General features: G+C 38.5%; 3 protein-coding genes and 1 pseudogene across 3 annotated transcripts in view; 1 reads left to right on the top strand and 3 right to left on the bottom strand.

The window, feature by feature from the left end:
• Window positions 1-269: 269 nt before the first annotated feature.
• LOC122658262 lies at window positions 270-3,154 on the bottom strand (annotated as a pseudogene).
• Window positions 3,155-5,157: 2,003 nt separating this feature from the next.
• On the bottom strand, window positions 5,158-8,929 carry LOC122659946 (glyceraldehyde-3-phosphate dehydrogenase B, chloroplastic). Its single transcript, XM_043855106.1, has 9 exons — window positions 8,764-8,929; window positions 8,532-8,645; window positions 7,239-7,400; window positions 6,952-7,119; window positions 6,618-6,778; window positions 6,455-6,516; window positions 6,263-6,312; window positions 5,646-6,052; window positions 5,158-5,431 (listed from the first exon to the last, which is right to left on the bottom strand). The coding sequence occupies exons 1-9, from the start codon at window positions 8,863-8,865 to the stop codon at window positions 5,296-5,298; spliced, it is 1,362 nt and encodes a 453-aa protein (XP_043711041.1). The 5' UTR covers window positions 8,866-8,929; the 3' UTR covers window positions 5,158-5,295.
• Window positions 8,930-13,702: 4,773 nt separating this feature from the next.
• On the top strand, window positions 13,703-15,093 carry LOC122658261. Its single transcript, XM_043853183.1, has 2 exons — window positions 13,703-13,795; window positions 14,599-15,093. The coding sequence occupies exons 1-2, from the start codon at window positions 13,718-13,720 to the stop codon at window positions 15,091-15,093; spliced, it is 573 nt and encodes a 190-aa protein (XP_043709118.1). The 5' UTR covers window positions 13,703-13,717.
• A 3,215-nt stretch (window positions 15,094-18,308) lies between these two features.
• LOC122659950 (protein PIN-LIKES 7-like) overlaps window positions 18,309-20,803 on the bottom strand; it is a 30,637-nt gene continuing 28,142 nt past the window's right edge. The window contains exon 11 of the mRNA XM_043855114.1: window positions 18,309-18,531. Coding sequence (XP_043711049.1) covers window positions 18,407-18,531 — 125 coding nt within the window. The 3' untranslated portion in view covers window positions 18,309-18,406. The remainder of the gene's footprint in view (window positions 18,532-20,803) is intronic.

Here is a 20,803-nt window from a genome sequence, read left to right as displayed (position 1 = left end):
CCATGGATCAGAACCAATGTTTAACCAGTGGAATACATCTTACCAATTCATAAAAAATACACACTATATAGGGAATATTAGGAGAGTCACCTCCATTGATACATTTCTCTCTCTCTTTCTCTCTCTCTCTCTATATGGGGCACTGTTCTCTATGCCGTAGTGCAAGCTGCACCCAAGCACATGGGGATGGGCACAATGACCACCCTGCTCCCTTGAATGGCAAACCCATATGCCTGAGTGGGGTGAGGTCTAAACATGTTTAGTCACGAAGCCATGCTATGCTGCTCACTTACAACTCGTCTCTGGACTCAACATTCTCTGTGTACCCAGTGAAAGATGTGTATTCTTTGATGATTGGCTCGTATATTTCAATTCCTTTCAAGTACTGTGCTTGATCAAAGAACTGCATCACAATAAAAAAAAGATTGTAGTTAGAGAACAATAATAGGTCAGCAACATAAATTGCTTAATTTAGCCAAGATAATCAAAGTATAAATAAAATAAAACAAAGCAACTATGTTAAAAATTGACAAATGACACAACTCTGGTTGCTTTTTTTTGTCTTTGTGATCTATAAGAAAGTGTAGTCTTTCATTACATACAAGAAACAGACACTAGCAGTATGTAATGGAGTCTTATATGTTAGCATTTTTTTACCATCGGTTTAAGGGGTGGGAAAGATTTAAACCATTCTATTCTCCTTCGCATTTCTCCACCATCGCAGCATTGCATCTCTCTCTCTCTCTCTCTCTCTCTCTCTCTCTCTCATGTCACCGTATCCAACGCTCCTTCCCGCCGCCCCACCCTCTCCCTCACATAGTTGTTAAGGTGCCTAGGCGAACCAAGGCGATGGAAGGAGGTACAAACTAAGGCGACAAGGCGTCACTTTGACAACTATGCTCCCTCACTCTGCTACCCCACTCTTCCCTCAGACTCTCCCTCTCTTTTTCCTAGCCATCTCCAGCCCCCCCTTCCTCCCCCTCCCTCTCTCCTCTCCCCACACACCAGCCCCTGCCCCTGTCCTGCCAGCATTCTCTCTTCTCTTATGGTTCACATCAACATGACTGAGTACAAGCAACTTCATAAACAGTGTAAAGAATGCTAAACTTACACTTATCTCATGACCAATTATAAAGGAAAGAGGCAAAAAGTAACTGGAAACAAGGACAACAAATTTGACAATTACCTCATTATGGTTATGGAGCAGAATAGGAGTGTTTGTAATGGGAGAAAAGCCAATTGCTGGCAATCCTCGTTGACAGAAGTATCAGCATCTTTAGTGGTTGGGAAAACTTCTGGTTTACCAAGTTTGCCATTAGCTTTCTTTACTGCCATTTCTAAGATTGACCACCATTGATTGGAGTAGTCTGTAGCAGTGAAGATTGGATTCCCATATTTATTTAGGGTAGAGAGACCTTCTGTTTAAACTGCTGCAAGCAAACATGGTCAGAATTGAAAAACTGTGCATCCCAAAATACACCTCTTTCAACAACTCTGATGTTTCAGCTTTCATCCCAAAATAATAAATTAGACTGATAGATGATGATAACTATTAAAGTGGTAGTTATAGCAGTAATTTTCCCTTTTACTCATCTTGTTTACATAAAATATTTGCAAGAGCTCCAAATCAAGTATAAAATGTATAATGGCAAAGGAATCAATAAATAAATACTTCATTCCTACATTTCTAACTTGATTAGAACAGAAACAAGGAAAATCTTTCAAGATCTTCCATACCTCAAATGTCATGTTGCATGAAGCAGGTGCCCATTCCTTAACCATCTTTTTCTGCAACCATTTCTCATCAACAAATAGCGGGAGTCGAATATCAAAACCTGCTTCAGCTTCAGCTTCAGATGGTTGCATATTTATGACGAACCCTGACAAAAGAATTAAAGAATTTATATCAGATTTCTATCTTTCAACAACTCTAACCCCAGAATCCCCATGGTTAAACCTCAATTTCAAATTGAAATCTGCAAATCAGTAAAATAAAATGACATTCCATGAAAAAAAAATTCAAGAACTTATAGTCGAAGATGGTGTTCCAGCCTTCAAGAAGACCATATTCATTGATATGAAATCGCTTTCTTCCTTCCAACCATTCTCTATCTGTAAGACTTGATCAAAACGGAACCTCATCACACTCTGGATGCTCGTCAGTAGGTTCCCAATTGCAGTATTTTCGTAAATCTTTGATCCATGTCTAAGGGCACCAGTAGCCTCAATCACAATTCACAAGCCACCATGGGCTTCTCTCTGCAAAGAAAATACGGTAATTCTCATCCGTTGAAGCAAGCCTATCAGAGTTCGAATCGAAATTTTTAAAATGTAATTCTGAAAAATTTCGCACTTTTTGGACACTTAAATAAGAGAGGGCTTTACCGAGTACGATTCCAACATTTTCGAACTTTTTTACAAAAAAAAAAAAGAAAAAGAATTCTTTCGAACTTCTCAGCATGTCACGACCACCGATTTCCGGCTTCAAGTAGTACCTTAAAATCGACACAAATCAGCCGACTCCGACTACTTCGAAGCTGCAAATTCATCCTCCTTCAGGCTGAAATTCTTAGCTTCAAATCTAAAATGTTCGGAATTCCTTGAGAAAAAGCCTATGGTTCTCTTAAAATGATCTAATACAAATCCTACTCTCACTATCATTTTCCTAATTTCGCACATAGATGTAACACCCGTCCTAACATGCTGGAATCTAGAGTTTTTCAGTCGAAAAATTGCCTCAAGGTACATCATCCCTACACACTTCATGCTCTGCGATCTTTACGATGGTGAGTCCATCAGTAGCCTTAATCACAATTCACAAGCCACCATGGGCTTCTCTCTGCAAAGAAAATACAGTAATTCTCATCCGTTGAAGCAAGCCCTATCAGAGTTCGAATCGAAAATTTTAAAATGTAATTCTGAAAAATTGCACACTTCTTGTAAACTTAAAATAAGAGAGGGCATTTTACCTTCATCGAGTACGATTCCAACATTAATTTTCTTGAATTCTTTCAAATGTTTTTTTTTATTAAAAAAAAAGAAGAATTCTTTCGAACTTCTTAGCACGTCACGACCACCAATTTTTGGCTTCTGGTAGTACCTTAAAATCGACACAGATCAGTCGACCCCGACTACTTCGAAGCTGCAGATTCATCCTCCCTCAGGCTGAAATTCTTAGCCTCAAATCTAAAATGTTCGGAATTCCTTGAGGAAAAGCCTATCGTTCTCTTAAAATGATCTGGTACAAATCCTAATCTCACTATCATTTTCTTGATTTCGCACATGGATGTAACACCCGTCCTAACATGCTGGAATCCATAGTTTTTCAATCGAAAAATGGCCTCAAGGTACATCATCCCTACACACTTCAAGCTCTGCGATTCGCATCCTCTAAGCACCATAAATGGACTCACCATCGTAAATATCGCAGAGCATGAACTGTGTAGGGATGATGTAACTTGAGACAATTTTCCGACTGAAAAACTATAGATTCCAGAGTACGGGTGTTACATCTATGTGCGAAATCAGGAAAAGGATAATGAGATTAGGATTTGTACCACACTATTTTAAAAGAACAATAGGCTTTTCCTCAACGAATTCCGAACATTTTAGATTGAGGCTAAGAATTTCAGCCTAAGGGTACAGCTTCGAAGTAGTCGGGTCGACTGATCTGTGTCGATTTTAAGGTACTACTAGAAGCCGAAAATCGGTGGTCATGACGTGCTGAGAAGTTCGAAAGAATTCTTTTTTTTTTTGTAAAAATGTTCAAAAGAATTCAAGAAAATGAATGTTGGAATCTCACTCGACGAACGTAAAGATCGCATAGTATCAAGTGTGTAGAGATGATGTACTTGAGGCAATTTTTCGACTGAAAAACTCTAGATTCCAGTATGTTAGGACGAGTGTTACATCTATGTACGAAATCAGGAAAATGATAATGAGATTAGGATTTATACCAGACCATTTTAAGACAACGACAAATTTTTCCTCAACGAATTCCGAACATTTTAGATTTGAGGTTAAGAATTTCAACTGAGTGAGGGTGAAATCTGCAACTTCGAAGTAGTCAGTATTCGACTAAGCTGTGTCGATTCAAAGGTACTGTCGAATCTGAAATTATCTTCCATGAATACTCTGGATCTGGCAATGAAATGACGACCGAGGGAAATGTCGTCGAAAGAAGAAGAACAAGAGCAGATCTAGAAAATGGGAAAGAAGAAAATAGAGATCGAAAGGAGTTTCTCCTCCATTCCCTCCATTTTCCCACTTTCACGAGAGTTTAGAGGAAACGTACGGAAGAGATGGAAAATATCAGACCTAATGCTCGCAAGTCTTGGACAGAACGATGCAAGGAACCGAAGTGATTTTCTTGAAGAAGTTGCAGGGGTTTCTTAACTCGTAAGTCAGTTTTTAGAATGTATGGGATAAATGAAAAAGTGAAAGTCCATAATAATTGTGCCCTAGGGATGGTATGGTAATTTTTTCAGAGTTGTTTTCAAGCAGGGCAGTGGAAAAATTGTTCTCTGTCGTACGATTGATAGTGACAAGGAGGGCAGGATTAGGAAGCACACTATCGAGGCAAGGAGAGCATGATTAGGAAGCGCCGAAAACAATCCTCTCTAATTTCTTAAAAGTGTGCAGTGCAGCAATCCGGTGTGTAGATGTTGACATTTGGTAATTCAGTCATCCAACGGTGCCAAGGTCAAGAAGAAAAAAAATTGAAGTCAATGACTTTGGACCATTGGATGTCCGAGATGCCAATTGCCGACATCTCCGCTCTAAACTGTCGCACTACACACTTTTAAGGAATTAGAAAGAATTAAAATCCTAGGAAGCACATCAGATAAATAATACAGAAGGGACAAGTCCACTCAATATATCTGTGACATGGTAGTTCACGTCAAAATCTTCTTGATGGTCTTTGGTAGAATTCATAACATTAGCCGATTTTTCTTGATTTTAACTGAGCATAATTATTTTTCAACAAATGCATTTTGCCTTCAATCAAGCCATTAAAGCGCATGTTTAACGTAAGAGAATGTGTGAAAAGGGTAGGCTTTCTGTTTCTGTTAATTAATTTTAAGACTTAAGAGGAAAGAGGTCCTTGAAATTTGGCTCCGTTCATAGGCTTTTCGTGGAAGTAGCCTCTGAGCTTCCTAATCTTGCAGGTTTATTCTCTTTTTTCTCACCATTTCTCTTCTTACAAAACAAGCATTTAGAGATGAACACTATGAAATGTCCATCAACACATGAAACTAAATTATCTCATTTTCCTAAACAAGGAATATCAATACATCATGCTTCATAGACTTTGCACTCCTCATCAGCTGGGTTTGTCTTGCAAAAGTCCTCCAATGGATCTCCACTTCCTTTCACAGTCATGCCTGGCCACTTGTTTGCCACCAAATGTGCCAAATCGACAACCCGTTGACTGTACAAGAGATGGTCGCTATGTGATTAGTTTTCGATCTTAGAAGGTTTTAGAAAAATTACCGATTTTATGAATCCAAAACATGAACTACAATCTTAAACCACAAAATAGTCCAGTTCAAAATCTAGTTTGTCATTTGGGAAGTTAATGTTAATTTGAAAACCAGGAAAGCATTAATTTGGATATGATCAAATTGCCTGGTTAGTGCTCTCACCTGTATCCCCATTCATTATCATACCAAGCAACCACCTTGACCATGTCATCTCCCATAACCATGGTTAGTGATGAATCAATGGTGGAGGAAACATCTGTGCACCGGAAGTCTATTGATACCAGAGGCACATCACACACTGCCAATACTCCCTTCAATGGACCTTCAGCGGCCTTTCTGAAGGCGGCATTGACATCTTCGGCTGAAATTCCCTTCTTTGCAACATTCACGACGAGGTCAACAACGGAAACATTAGGTGTAGGCACTCGGAGAGCAATCCCATTGAGCTTGCCCTTCAGCTGTGGCAACACTAGGGACACAGCCTTGGCTGCCCCTGTACTTGTTGGCACTATGTTCAGGGCAGCAGCCCTTGCTCGCCTCAAGTCACGGTGGGAGGCATCCAAAAGCCTCTGCGAAAACAATGCAGTAAATTATGGAATGAATAGAAACACACATTAGAAGAGTAATTCACCATCATATTTGACTCAATGTAAGATACTACTAACATAATTTTCCAGTTGAGGTTGAAATATAATGTAAACTTCTGTTTACTCTTTAATGGAAGCTATTTCCCTGTTTTCTATGCCCAAAAAAAAAAAATCTGGAATATCTTGTATTACCTGATCCCCAGTGTATGAATGAGTAGTTGTCATTGTTCCCTTCACAATACCTATAAACAATCAACTGATTAGTAATAGGAAGTTATTAAGAACTCCATAATAGCAAAATCCAAACTTTTTTGTATTCTCAAATTTCTATCAAATTCCAAAAGTGATACTGTTATACAATATTCACTTGTAATGGATGCTTACTAAACTCTTCATCCATGACCTTCACAAAAGGAGCCAGACAATTTGTGGTGCAAGAAGCATTGCTGCAGTTAAGAAAGTATGAATCAACTTAATGTGATAAAAACTAGTGATTTTAAAGGTTCCAGCATAATTGTCTACTGGAATGAAAGTTAGAAACACCAACCTCACAATATTTGCCACTTCATGGTCATAATCCCCTTCGTTAACTCCCACAACGTAGGTTGGAATATCAGCTCCCTTGGCCGGAGCTGTTATAATAACCTTCTTAGCACCAGCTTGTATGTGTTTTCCGGCACCTGGGCCATCAACAAACACCCCTGTTCCCTGTAATTCACAATGAAACCATTCAAAATACAGCAAAGTAAAGGAAGGCAAAGGTTTTCCCATATTTGTTATGACTATGATTTAAGCAACTAATTAGTTAATAAACGAACCAGGTAAAGTTTAAATGGTATTGACAATAACGAGAGAAATTTTGTGGAAAAACAAGGAATTACCTCAATAACAATGTCAATACCCATCTCTGCCCATGGTAGCTTGAGAGGATCCCTGTTTGAGACAACCTTGATCGGCTTACCATCAACAGTGATGGTTTCACTATCCAAGACTTTCACTTCTGCCTTGAAAGTTCCAAGCATTGAATCATATTTGAGGAGGTGGGAAGCCTGCCATAGAAGTTCCACAAACATAATATGAATCTTGGAATTAAGTATATTACAGCAGTGCCAACTCAGCATCTACATGTACACTATGAAAAAATTAATCATGAATTAAACCTTCTTACATTCTTGACACCACCACTGTCATTCACAACAACAACGTCGAGAGGTGAGTCTTTCCGTCCATGCCAACAGCGAAGGAAATTTCGTCCAATGCGTCCAAAGCCATTAATGGCAACCTTCAACTTGGCAACTGTCTCTCCCTTAACAGGGTTAGACCCTGCAGCCTAAAAAATAATCCACCTTATCATTTTGGCTAAAATGTAAGACAAGATAGACATCAGATCAACCGAAGTGAATATCAAGATGAGAACATAATGAATAGGAGCAGGCAACAAGCCTATCTACCCTAATCAAACATCTGAAAATGCCATGTCTATGTGAATTTCAATTCCGGAACTCGAATACATTCACCATTTGGATCCAAATCTTAAGAACATACAAATGGTTCAGTGCCTTATGCAGAATCAAATTCCATCCTACCCCCAACTCCCTTTTATTTCTCTTCCAGGTCAGAAGTCAGTAGCCAACCGATTCCCTTTAATAAGAAACCAAGCAAAGATCCCCAACTCACAAACACTCATAAACAAACCATTCATTCAACCACTCATGAATTCAGTTACAATCTGGCACAAAAATCTTATTCTCCAGAGATCCAATAATATGTTGTTTTTGCAAGAGAGAATGAAAAGCAGCAGTAATTGACAAGCCTCCATGGTTCTCCACATTCAAGAAGAAAAGGGGAAAGAAGAAAGTTGTTATGTGCCTAATGAGGGTTCGATCTAGTGTATGAGCGCTAGATTAGCCCAGCCTAGTATGAGATAGGTTAAAGGGTTTGGGCTTGATTTAATGCGTTCAATCAGCTCTGGAGCTTTTAGCGTATTGATCAAGTACCTAATATTTAGTATCAGAGCTGGGATTAAGAACATATGACAGGTATGCACAATTCATAAAGAATTCAATGCATGAAAAAACTTGAATAGAAACTACAGTTCCAAGGGAACAAATTTCCAAAATAAAAAAAAAAAAAATCATGAATCGGATTACTATCAGATCCTTTTGGTCTCCTTCAAGTTGATTGTTCCCGGCAAAACGCAGGAAATTTTCAATTCAGTTTTTGAAATATGCTAGACTGACGATTGCTGTATAGTGATGTTGTTTTGGTAATTAACAGAAACACCTCACATACACAGGATGACTGGATGACATTGAGATCACATAAGCTCTGAAATTAGCTTTATAACTGAGCCAACGGTCGAAGAAACTAATGGAGAAGAAGATAAAAGCTATCAAACAATCAACAAACCAACCAATTTCCATTCATAATATCAGTAAGAAATCGAAATAGCAAAGCCAACCTTGGGATCAAGTTGGGCAGCAACTGTATCAAAGAAAGACGCTTCTCTGGCATTATGGGCGTAGGTCAAGCAAGTGTTTGATCGAAGTCCAGAGAACTCAGCCACATCGAGCCTCTGCTACAACCCCCCACGAGAAATCAAGGAAATCTTGTTAGAAAACACAATAAAATCTTTATATCTTATGAACCAAAAAAATCAGATGAAGGTGAGAGAGAGAGAGAGAGAGACAAACCTTAGAGGAGCATTGAGCAGGGAAAGTATGGAAGCTCTTGGAAGGAATAAGCCTGGTGTTAGTTGGGATCCTGGAGGAAACAAGAGCTGCATGGGTTGCCATGACTGCAACTAAACGCAGTAATGGAGATCTTCACGCATTACATATACCGTTCAACAGCCCATATAAATTTGAAATTGCATCTTGTTTATGCCATTGATTTGGTTACATGGTTGGAATGAAAGTAAAGCAGTTTGTGGTGAGATTTGAGAAGTGACAATGGGGATATCGTATCTATCATATCATCAGATAAGATAATATTGAACCTGTGGTTCCAACTTCCATACTTCAAAATTTTGAACCACACGTCTGTTACCCTTCTCTGCTACCTCAGTGATGCTAATTTGCAATTACTAAAGTCACCCTTATTGATTTTTTAGTTCCTGGATTGCTGAATTGGGGTGTCAATTGGTCGGTTCGGTCCGGTTTCAGTCGGGCTAAATTGGTTTCCTTGTGGGAATGGATGAATCCGAAACCAAACTGATAAGGGAACATTCAGTGTCGGTCGATTTCGGTTTCGATCACTTTGGATTCCATTTCTTATCGGCTTGATATTGGGTTCAGTCTAGTTTTGGGTTTGGTTTGGATCCGTTTTTCGGTCTCTGATACAGTTCGGTTTTCAGCCAATTCCATAATGCCCAATTCAACACCAAAACCAATAATGAATCGGTTTTGTTCATTTTGGATTTTTCCATTGGTTTGGTCTGGTTTCATCATTTTGGTTCCATTTCTTATCGGCTTGATATTGGGTTCAGTCTAGTTTTGGGTTTGGTTTGGATCCGATTTTCGGTCTCTGATACAGTTCGGTTTTCAGCCAATTCCATAATGCCCAATTCAACACCAAAACCAATAATGAATCGGTTTTGTTCATTTTGGATTTTTCCATTGGTTTGGTCTGGTTTCATCATTTTGGTTCGGACTTGGGTTTGACTCCCTTACTTGTGATGCTCACAAACGTTGGTGATGCAAAATTTGTGATGGCATTGAAGTGTAGTTCATGGAAAAGTTTAGTGATATTAAAGTAAAGAAGCTACCCACATGGCTGGTGCATGGATAATCCGTTATCGTTCAGAGGTTCTCCAGGGTTGTAAGCCTAACAGTTTTAAACTACCCAATCGATGTGGGGACTAAAAGTCTAAAACCCCCATTCCTGGCCATGGAGGGCACTCTCTCCATCAAAGTCGCTCGTTAGTCAATAATAGGTAGGAGTGTAGGACACACGGAAGTAAGACAATGTATAAGTATAATGTAAAGAGTAATTAACTACTATTTATGCTCTTCATGTATGGGAAGAAGATCTGGATTGCAAATGATGGAATGCTGGAAATGAAATGTTCATCTAATCTACATAAGTTTCAAAAAATCATGATGGTAAAATCATCTTATTGTATTGACCTTTTGCATTGACCATTTGTTAGCTGGGAGTTTCCTAGTGAGCATGAAACATGGCTAAATTCGTGGGAAACCAAGATTCATTTATGGATCATTATTTTCTTGCTTTTTTTTTTTATAAAGAAAAATATTATATATATTAAAAAGGAGAGTACATTGTAATGCACAGATTCCTACTGTGTCTTTACAGGGGTAGAGAGTAATATTATCAAAGTTGTCAGCTTTTTCAGCTAAGTCAAAAAAAAAGAGATATTAGGTTCTAGGGTACGGGATACTTGTGAGGAAAAATAAAAAGATGAAAGAATTCTTTATTGCATAGCGATATATGCTGAATTAAAATTTTTTCTTGTTTTGCTCTTTCCCATTCTTGAAGAAGACCAAAGAGTTCTGCTTCCTTTGAATCCTATGCGCGGACACTACCTGCGTCTGTTAAAAAACCTGGTCCATCTATCAAAATGTTAAGTTTGGGTTCAGAAATTCCTATGACCATTAAACCAGCCAGATTCATCATGGTGTTAGTAGGGTGATGAGATCAAAGACGGATTAAAAGTTGGGGGAATGATTCTTGTCTATTTGGTTTCCTTTAAACTTATTTCTTATTTCAGATAACTGACTTACATAGTCAAATTCACATGGGTACCCAACCAAATGGTCCTTGGGTTAGGGATGGGCTCTTCTCTGTTCGACCTCGAAGCCCGACAAATCTGGATTGGGCTCCTCTGCAGCATTGCACAACGGCTGGGCTACTACAATGTGCACACTAGCACACATCCTGACGCTCAATGTGGCAGCCCAACCGTTGGATATGCGCTGCTCACTAACTCATTGTGCCATGCTGCAGAGGAGCTGAATCCAACAAAGTGGGTGCCTAATCTCCGTTATGCATGTAGGCTCACGTACTAGGCCTACCCTAAATGGACCGGCTTGTCACAATCTAGCGGTAGGCCCATGATTGATGACACAGGAGCATAGGTGTGTCAAAAGTTGGCCTGCATTCTTAGGGCTGATCTGAATCGATTGATTAAAGCCTGAGATTGATCTGATTGATTCCTAAACATGCCTGGCTCAAACATCGTCTGATTAATAATCAAGTGTTCCCGATGCAAGGTAGTGGCCAGACGGTCCCTACCAGGATTGACCGAATGTTGTGTCTAATTAATAATCGATCGTGTATAACCTGATGATTAGCCTATTTAAACCCATTTAGTCCGATTATAGCTCGTTTATGATCCGTTAATAACAGCCCAATCAATCAATTAGCCCGTTTAAAACCTGATTAGCCCAATTACTTTGAGGTGATAAAAATTCACGGACACAATGCAGAAACTTAAATTGATAGGGATCGATCAGGCCCAATCGGTTGATTCGTATGGGTATCGAGTCTATCGACAGGGGATGATACAATATTGATTTTGTCTAAGTAATTTATTTTTGGGTTTTTGTCAAATGCCCCCCTGGAAATGCCGGTTTGTCCAAATGCCCCCTTGAAACTTTTCTAATCCTAAACTCCCCCCTATTTTCAATAAATTGTAGCAGTTTGGTCCTGTCCGTTAATTTGGGATGTTAAACGTTAGTTTTAGGGTATGTAATGACCAAAATGCCCTTGTGGCAAAAACCAAAAAAATAAAAATGTAAAGTGACCAAATTGCCCTCATCTTCCCCAAATGGTTTAGGGTTTGAAACTTTCAAACCCTAAACCATTTGGGGAACATGAACCCTAAATCAAACCTCCAAAATTGAAGTTGCAGTGAAGAAATCCACTATCTTCTCTATCTGAAGTTTCAGAAATCAATAACAAAAGAGTTTCTCCTAGCAAAATGCTCACCCAAATCGAACTTAAAAGCTAAACCTGAAATCAAACTTAACTTTATTAAAAGAAAAACCATAAGAACTAAGATTGCCCCAAATCTCTGCCCTTGTTCTTGGAAAGGCTCTCCCACTTTGAATATATAAGATGAAAATTTAAGAAAAAAAACTTTGAAAGTCGGTCTTCACATGGACCTTCTTTGTTTGATTTACATCTTACAAAGGGAAGGGATGTGGTTCGCCACTTCACCATGTCTCTATCTATTTTGGGAAATCTTAGCATTCAATGTCTAGGTGCGACTTTTATGGTGGTTCAACTGCCGCCAGTGGCGATGGTGGTATTATGACAGAACCAAGGAGGCGGAAAAGTTGCCGGCAGTTGGTCCATCGAAGGGTATGGAAGATTGAAAGGCCTTTCTTTTTCCGTTGAACACTTCTTATTAACCATTAAAGGGTTTGCGTTGAGCTTTCTATGAGGGTTTTGATGGATTTCTCGATTGGGATTTGAGCCTTTTTGACTTTAATCGGCACCGACACAAAAATACCTTGCTGGATTTCCTAAATTCGATTGTATATGCCATACAAAGTTACTGTAATTCTTGCAGGATTTTGGTACTGAAATCGGGCTGACAAAGTAAAGAAGAAAGGGAAAAAGAAGTTGAAACTCTTTTTGTTATCTGCTGGAGATTTTTTTTTGGAAATTTTCTTCACTGCAACTTCAATGTTGGAGGTTTGATTTTAGGGTTCATCTTCCCCAAATGGTTTAGGGTTTGATTTTCAGTTTCAAACCCTAAACCATTTCGGGAAGATGAGGGCAATTTGGTCACTTTACATTTTAATTTTTGTTGGTTTTTATCACAAGGGCATTTTGGTCATTACATACCCTAAAACTAACATTTAATGCCCCAAATTAACAGACAGGACCAAAATGCTACAATTTATTGAAATAGGGGGAGTTAGGATTAGAAAAGTTTCAAGGGGGCATTTGGACAAACAGGCATTTCCAGGGGGGCATTTGACAAAAACCCTTTATTTTTTAATCGTTTTTACATCATCAGCCACATGTCATTACCCTATTGGAATTGCTACTGTCATTTGATCCCAAATATCCTAATTATACACGAAGGGAACAGGTTTTTGAAAGCTTCCAAGTTCCTAATTTCCCTCTTCCCGTCTCCTCCCCGTTCCATACCTCCTTTTTATGTCTCTTGTCTGCGAACAAGTTACAGTGATCCTAACCTTCTTCTCTTTGTTTTTGTTTCGGTTCCGGTTTCGATCTTTCTGATGAAATCCTATTGTCTCTTCATTCTCTTCTGTTTGTTGTTCTTTGCGCGGTCTTCCGCTTCTGAGGGAGATCTACCGGAGTCATCGTGAGTAGAGGCTTTCTTTTTCTTTCTTTTTTTGAGAATTGGAGTGAATTTTAAATTTTTTGTGTTTGGGATGTTTGGAAGAAATTAATAAGATATATTTTAGGTTTGTGGGTTTCTATAATTTTGATATGAATTACGCTCATTGACAGTTTTTCTTATATATTTTGGCCTTTTGATCATCAGTGCACATGAAGACACAGGAGGAGGACAAGAAGAGGATGTTCATGTTCTTCCCATAGTTGCTTCTCCAGATGGTACGATTTATTCTGTGGACATTGAATAAAAAAAGATACTCTGGTCGTTTAAGTCTGGTCCACCTATTCATTCTTCATATCAGGAGGCTGTTGATGCCTCTGGATTGGATTACGACTTCTTCGTTGATTCTGGAGATGACTGGGAGCTGTATGTGCACCACAGTAAATCCGGTAAAAAAATGGTAGGTATGCTTAATACTGTCACCATGAACTGTTTATATTTGACAAAATGCTTGTCTCAGGGAAAGATGGTTTGTTTCTTCCTCAACCGTTTGTCAAACACTGAATAATAAATACCCTCCTGATATGTGGGAGTTATCAGTCTCAGGGCCTGCCTCATTTGCTTGATTCCAAGCCTAAATCTGCATTGGGTAAGCTGGGCATTTTAACTGCGGCAATCATAGTTCACAACATCAAATACCTAAACTTGTATGGATTGCAGACATAGATGCACAAAAAACTGACTTTTCCATAAAATTCTCTTAATTTATTATCCTAATTTTCAAAGATGCAATTCATACAAGAAAATCACAATAATTGTTAATTATTATGTACAAATGAAGGTTCTTGTGGCAAGAGAGCTGAGTATTGGTGGAGAACCAGAGGGGTTTTGGGTGTTAGGGATATGGAGTAGTTCTTTTTAACTAAATTTATTTTGAATGATTAAAGTAAGTGGTTCTTGCTTTGTTTGAACAAAAATGGGGCCTATTGCATTCTTTTGGATGGTCAGTATAAGATATTTGAAGTCCAAAAAAGTTTATAAAGTAGACGGTTTTAAAGATCATCTAATGAGAATGCTGTTTGTTTGAAAAGGTTCTATATTGTGTTTACTAGGTCCTTGCTTTGACACAAGCATGCTCTGTTTGGGTGGAGGATGACGTTATTTTACTTAAAAAGTCTTTTTTTTTTCGATCTGTTGCCAGTAAATGCCTAATAGCTGTTTATTGATTGTTTTTCTCTCTTTTGTGATCCAGAGACTTGGGAGAACCCCAGAAGAATTCGTTGGAAAAACACCAATGATATTAGATAGAAGCCTCATTCTTGGATCAAAGAGAACTACTTTTTTTCTTGTAGATGCCAAGACTGGAACTGTGATTTCCACTTATAAGATTGTTCCATCTACATTACCAATGAAGGTTGATGAAGAGAAAATTCTTGTATCGAAGCAAGATATGGAGGAATGGGTATGGCCCGTTGCTATGGATCAGATGTCAGTACATCCACTTTACATCACAAGAACTGATTATGATTTTCAGTCTTTTGCTCCAAGCTTGGATAAGTTATTGTGGAATATGACACTTGCTGAAATTAGGCTTCATGATACTTGTCAAAGAAGTGAGAGTTCACCTGTTGCTGATCCGTATGGTTCAAGAACTAAGCATCAGGATGATATCGAGACACGGTCACTGCATGGAAAAAGGGCTATTGTAGTACGATTTCGTGATACTAATGTCATACAATCTGTCTAATTTTGATCAACTAACCAGAGGCTCATTTTGAAGGTCTGGTGCCCCTGGTGCCCCTCATCAACTTGTTCCAAGCCAGAACATTTTATTGCCAAACTCCGATGATTCACAATGGGCCTCTGCATGATGTTGAAAAAACATCAGAGAGATGAATTGAACGGTTTAGATCTTTCCCAATTCATCTGATGGTAAAAAAATGTTAACATATAAGACTCCATTACATACCGCTAGTGTGTAGATCCTCTTCCCTTTCTTTTATTCAAGGAATGACCACACTTATCACACAAAATGAAACAGCACCCAGAGAGTTGTGTCATTTGTCAAATTTTAACATAGTTGCTTTTGTTTTGTTTTGTTTATACTTTGATTATCATCTAGCTAAGCAATTTAACCTGCCGACCAATTATTGTTCTCTAACTACTACCTTTTTTTACCATGATGGAGTTCTTAAATCAAGCACAGTATTTGAAAGGAATTGAAATATATGAGTCAATCATGAAAGCATACGTATCTGCGACTGAACATGTTTTGGACACATATGTTATCACATCGCTTTCAAAGCGGAGCTCGCTCCTTGACTTGACTAATTTTCGCTTGCTGCTTGCTGGTTTTTCCATAAGGAACGTTAAGTCGAGATACGAGTTGTAAGAGAACAGCATTGAATGGCTCTGTGATTGAACATGTTTTGGCTTCTATTATAATGCAAGAAGGGATAAGGGATAGACCCCACTAGGTAACTGAAATATGTATATATGGAGAGAGAGATGTATCAATGGAGGGTTCTCTCCTATCATTCATTCTCTAGATAGTAGTGTGCATTGATATGAATTTGTAAGATGTATTCCACTGGTTAAACATTGGTTCTGATCTTTGGACAAGTAAAAAGTGGAGTGTTCTAGATAATGTAATTGGTTTAGGTAAAGTTTAAACAGCCAAAGAAGCATTAAGTGATCACCTCTTTCATAACATCTACCAAACAGTTGCATTGGTAGGTGCTATGATATTCTATTGATCGTTAAATCCTCTGGCTGGGCTGCCTATGGGGTTGGCCACAGTCCAATGCCCACAAATTGCCCCCTCAAATTCTAGTCCGTAGTGGTTGGGCCGATTGAATCCTGACCGAAACTGAAAATTGATCCGAAATTGAGAAGACCAATAGAAAAGTTGGAACTGAACTGTATCATTTGGATCGATAATAACCCATTAAAGAAAACCAATAAAAAAATAGAATTGAATCGGATTTTAATTGACTGAAAGCGAACTTCACTTTAATGGTTTGGTTCATTATATACCCAAAACTGAATCAGTCTGACTGAAACCGGATTGAATTGACCAATTGAAATTAAGGTGAACCTAAATCTAAAACATCAGGGATTGTAATTTGGATTTGGAATTTGGAAAGGGAGGATTGGCTTTCTTCACCCAGGGATTTAAAAATCGGATTGGCCAACTCTGGTAGATCCTCCGCCGATTTGGGTCGGAATTGTCTTCTGCTTGAGTCAGTTTTGTCCCAATTATAGCCAATTCAGATCCGAACCTGCTTCTACCATTAGTCAGGTTTCCCGCCAACAGTAATGCAAACCCCGCGACCAAACTCGCTCCTATGGACTGTGGTGAAATCACAAATTTCCTTAAAAAAAAAAAAATAAATAAAAAGTTGTAAAGACTAAAAGACCCTGGCCTTGATTACAACTTTTGAGCCGAGTCTCTACAAACAAGGAGTATAACGGTCATTCCACCCAATGCTAAAGAAATTTTGCCGCCAAGATAAATATTGGTGGCAATTCTTTTTAGTCCAAATCATTTTGAGGTCTTGGTCAGGTGTCCAACGATCCATACAAATCCATACTCCAAACAAGCAGAGGTGATCTGTTTTCGTTGTGGTTGATAACTGGTATTTTGATAATGAGAAAGACAACGTTACCTGGTCGTATGCAGTGTGCGCCTCTGCTGTCGGATAACAGGGCCCATGAAATGAATGTCGCACCCTGAGGGACGCCCTTTTCATGGGGGTGTGGTGGTCATTTCGCCCGACCTGTGTCTTGTGTATTAGTTAATTGTGATTTACACCTTTAGGCAGTTTACTTCTGTAGTAGAGATCTCAGTCTTCCATGATTTCACCATTATGGGCTTGCAGCTGGCTCTGATTAAGAGTTCTTTTATATGGGAATGTCAAACTGGTGAATAGGGATTACAGAAACTGAGTTGGTTAATTTCTTTTTTTGATGTTCATATAGGATGAGGTAATTACCACCCTTCATAGGTTGAATTTTGAACTCCTGTTAGTTACAGAAACTGAGTTGGTTAACTTCTTTGTTTGATCTATCTTTCAGCTCAAACCCTGAAGAAGTAATGTGAGATCATGATAGGAGACCATTCTGTCTCATCTATTCTTACTCAACAATGCCATGTATGGTTTCATGGACACCATCCCTTGAAGTTGAAGGCAGTGTAAGGTATGTGTATACCCAGAATGAATGTTAAAAAAATAAAATAAAAGAAGGGATTATGGAATCTGGACACAATGAAGGGGTTCAGTGCATGAGTTTCGATCTGAGGTGATCCATGCTTTGATGTGTATGTGTGTTGAAGGCTGAAGCTTTAGAAATCAGAATAGGCTTGTAGAATATGCCACCATTGTATTGGAAACAATAATGTCATTTTGGATTTTTTTGGGGGTGGTCGAAAACTGTAAATGAAGGTTTAAAGAATGGATGTGGAATTTCACTCGGTTAAGAAGGGAACTGATGGAGTATGAGAAATCTGAATGGTGGAGCCTTTCAAGCCTCATCTTTTCTGTGGCGTCTAATTCAAAAGCCTGAGTTTCAGGGTGGAGAGGCCCTTTCTAAAGTCATAAGCCCAATAGTCGCATACAACCCGATTGATGTGAGATTAAAACCCCCATTCCTGACCATGGAATTGCACTCATTGCATCAAAAAGAGAAGATGATCAGCCTAGCACGGATTACCTTTGCACCTCATTACAATGACAAGTACTTATCCAGGAAAAAATGTAATTTTCTTTTGTAGAACAGCAATCACTGACAATACAATAGCTTATTCTTTGTATATTTTGACATGTATGCATTAATCAAAGGCACCATAACTGCTACCTATATGCTGCGGCTGTACCCTAACTAAGAGTTTGAGAAAGCTTGACCCAACATGAATTCAATGCAGCCCCTTTACAATCCAGTAGAAGTACGAAATCCAGATCTATGCCTATAGAGTAACTGCTTCAATTGGGAAGAGCTCTCAAAAACTCTGGTCCATCAGAAACTGCTGCTATTATAGCTCTCTCATGCACTAGCACTCTTCAAGACAGAACCCACATGAAGACTGTGGACCAAATTGTGAGGGAAAAAGCTGCAACCAGGTATGTCCAAAGGAATAGGACTGAGCACTCCTCTTGACCCACATCAAATAGCTGGGTCATTGTACCTAAATCACCATCAAATCTTGTTAATCAAATCTTAACACTGATACATATAATCTTGTCAAGTAAAATAAGATGAACCAAATGATTAAAAGGATATTATAAGAAAACGAATTTTTTTTGATGATTACATACCTATATTCATGGCAGGTGGGAGAGTAAATTGTAACATCAAGACGTATCGATACAGTGGGTCTGTCGAGAGAAAACCCAGATCACCAGCAACCTTAACCACTCCCATCCCAATCAGAGGAAGTATTAAGTACCTTACTAAAATTACTCCAATGATGATCAATGGCTTTAACTTTCCTGAGCGTAGACCTGCTTAAACAAACACACATTATAGTAAAGTGTGTTCAAATACAGAATTCAATTCTTCTCCCTTTTCTTTACAGTATTTCATTGGATAGTTTTAAGATCCTTTTACCTTGAATGAGGTTACCACCAAGTATAAGTGTGATGCAAGGAATTGTGCCATCCCTACACAGTTAGATGTTTTGATGTCAATAAAAGAACGAGAATTCATGTGAGATGAGACCAAGTAAAGGAGATGACAATGACTAGCTCAAAGTGATTTCAGTTTCTCTCACTTTGTATAGTTTCTGTGTTGTGTTATAATAGCAGATTACACAAACAGATACAGAGGTGAGATTTTTGTGCTTGAGATACTAGACTTGCAGTTTGATTGTCAATTTAAGAAGATATAGGGTGCAAAGAAATGCAACAAAGAGAGATTGTTTCTGAACTAACAATTAGATACAAAATTTCATCCAAAAAAAAAAAAACAAAAACAATTAGATACAAAAGTGTTACAGCTTTAGGCCTATGGCAGAGTCATGGTTCAGACGAATTTTTTTGGAATTGAACTGTCCTGCTATTTGGACTCATGTACTGAAAGCGAGTAATACATACCCTAGTAATTTAATCGAGTCCTGGATCACTTTAAAAGGAGCAGTTTTACCAACAATAAGATTCCTCAGAAACGGCACACACCCAAAGATGAATCCCGCGATCTGTTAGGATACAAAGAAGTTAAGGTTGTCTCTTCACCTTGGAAGACAGAAAATTAGAACATTTAGTATCTTTAAGAACACTTACTGCAGAAACAGTTGCTGGTGACATCAACTCCTCCACAATTTGGTGGAGATATTCTGTTAGTTTTCCCCTGAATGATATCTTATCCCCGGCTTTCCTAGATGACAGTGCTACAACCTATTTATGGTAATAATTTGAATATTTCAGAAGCAATCAATAAACTTGGGTCTTTCTATTGAATCAAGAACTCATGGGGCATGGGGTCTCACAGGATTGACACAGATCCCAAATTCTTAACATTTTGTTCATAACATTTCCTTTTCATTTCAAGGAATAAGGGGACTTACTTTTTCCTTATCCTCATCAATGGACTTTGTTGATGTCACTTGTATAGATGTCTGATCTTGATCATCTGCCTTGAGAAGGTAGGATTCATTGTTGGCATCAAAATCGTTGTTAGGGTTCCTTGACAGTGATCCCTTGGCTTCTTGAATTGCTTTGTATGTTGATGCAGAACTTTTTATGAGATGGAAAGTGTAAGTCCAAATGTAAAATCCACCAAGCTGCATCATAAGAAAGAAATGCTTGAGCACACTTAAAATTTGAGGCTTTTACTCTTGAGGAAGTCTCAATAGACTTTGGGCGATAGATAATTCATTGAGCCAAATGTTTTCAAAGAAATCACTTTACATTACTTGGGTTACTTCCTAAAATGTAAATTTAACTAATGGATCAACATAACTGGATGATGAACATTATAATTTGGATGACCAGAGAAAAATGATAAATGGGGTTCACCAAGAAGAAAAGAATTGCTTTACCGCCATGGAGAAAGATGCATAGGAGAGTGCCCTAGAGCTGCAAGTATTACGGTCACCAAATGGGTTGCGCTCCTCATTACAGATTGCAGGGACAACTATCAACAGAAGGTTTCCCAAGTTTCCTGATTAAATGAAAATGTTATTGCAAGCAAATAAGGATCCCAAAACATTTGAATTACTCTTAAAGAAAGAACTGAAAAGTACAGTAACTCTAAGGCAACTAATTTACCTGCTGAACACGTTGCAATGATGAGACCTTCTAGATATGGCTCTGGTTTCAATATTTTCACAACAATCCACCCTAGTATTCCTCCAAACAAGAAGATCAAACCCATGTTGATGGGCATGAACCACCTAAAGAAAGAAATGATCAAACATAACAGAGTTAGAGCTAGAATCCAATCAACACTCCATCCAAATT

The sequence above is a fragment of the Telopea speciosissima genome, chromosome 4 (genome assembly GCF_018873765.1).
Source record: "Telopea speciosissima isolate NSW1024214 ecotype Mountain lineage chromosome 4, Tspe_v1, whole genome shotgun sequence".
Taxonomy (NCBI): Eukaryota; Viridiplantae; Streptophyta; class Magnoliopsida; order Proteales; family Proteaceae; genus Telopea; species Telopea speciosissima.
Note: the sequence above shows the minus strand (reverse complement) of the source record. Positions and strands in the feature narration are given on the sequence as shown.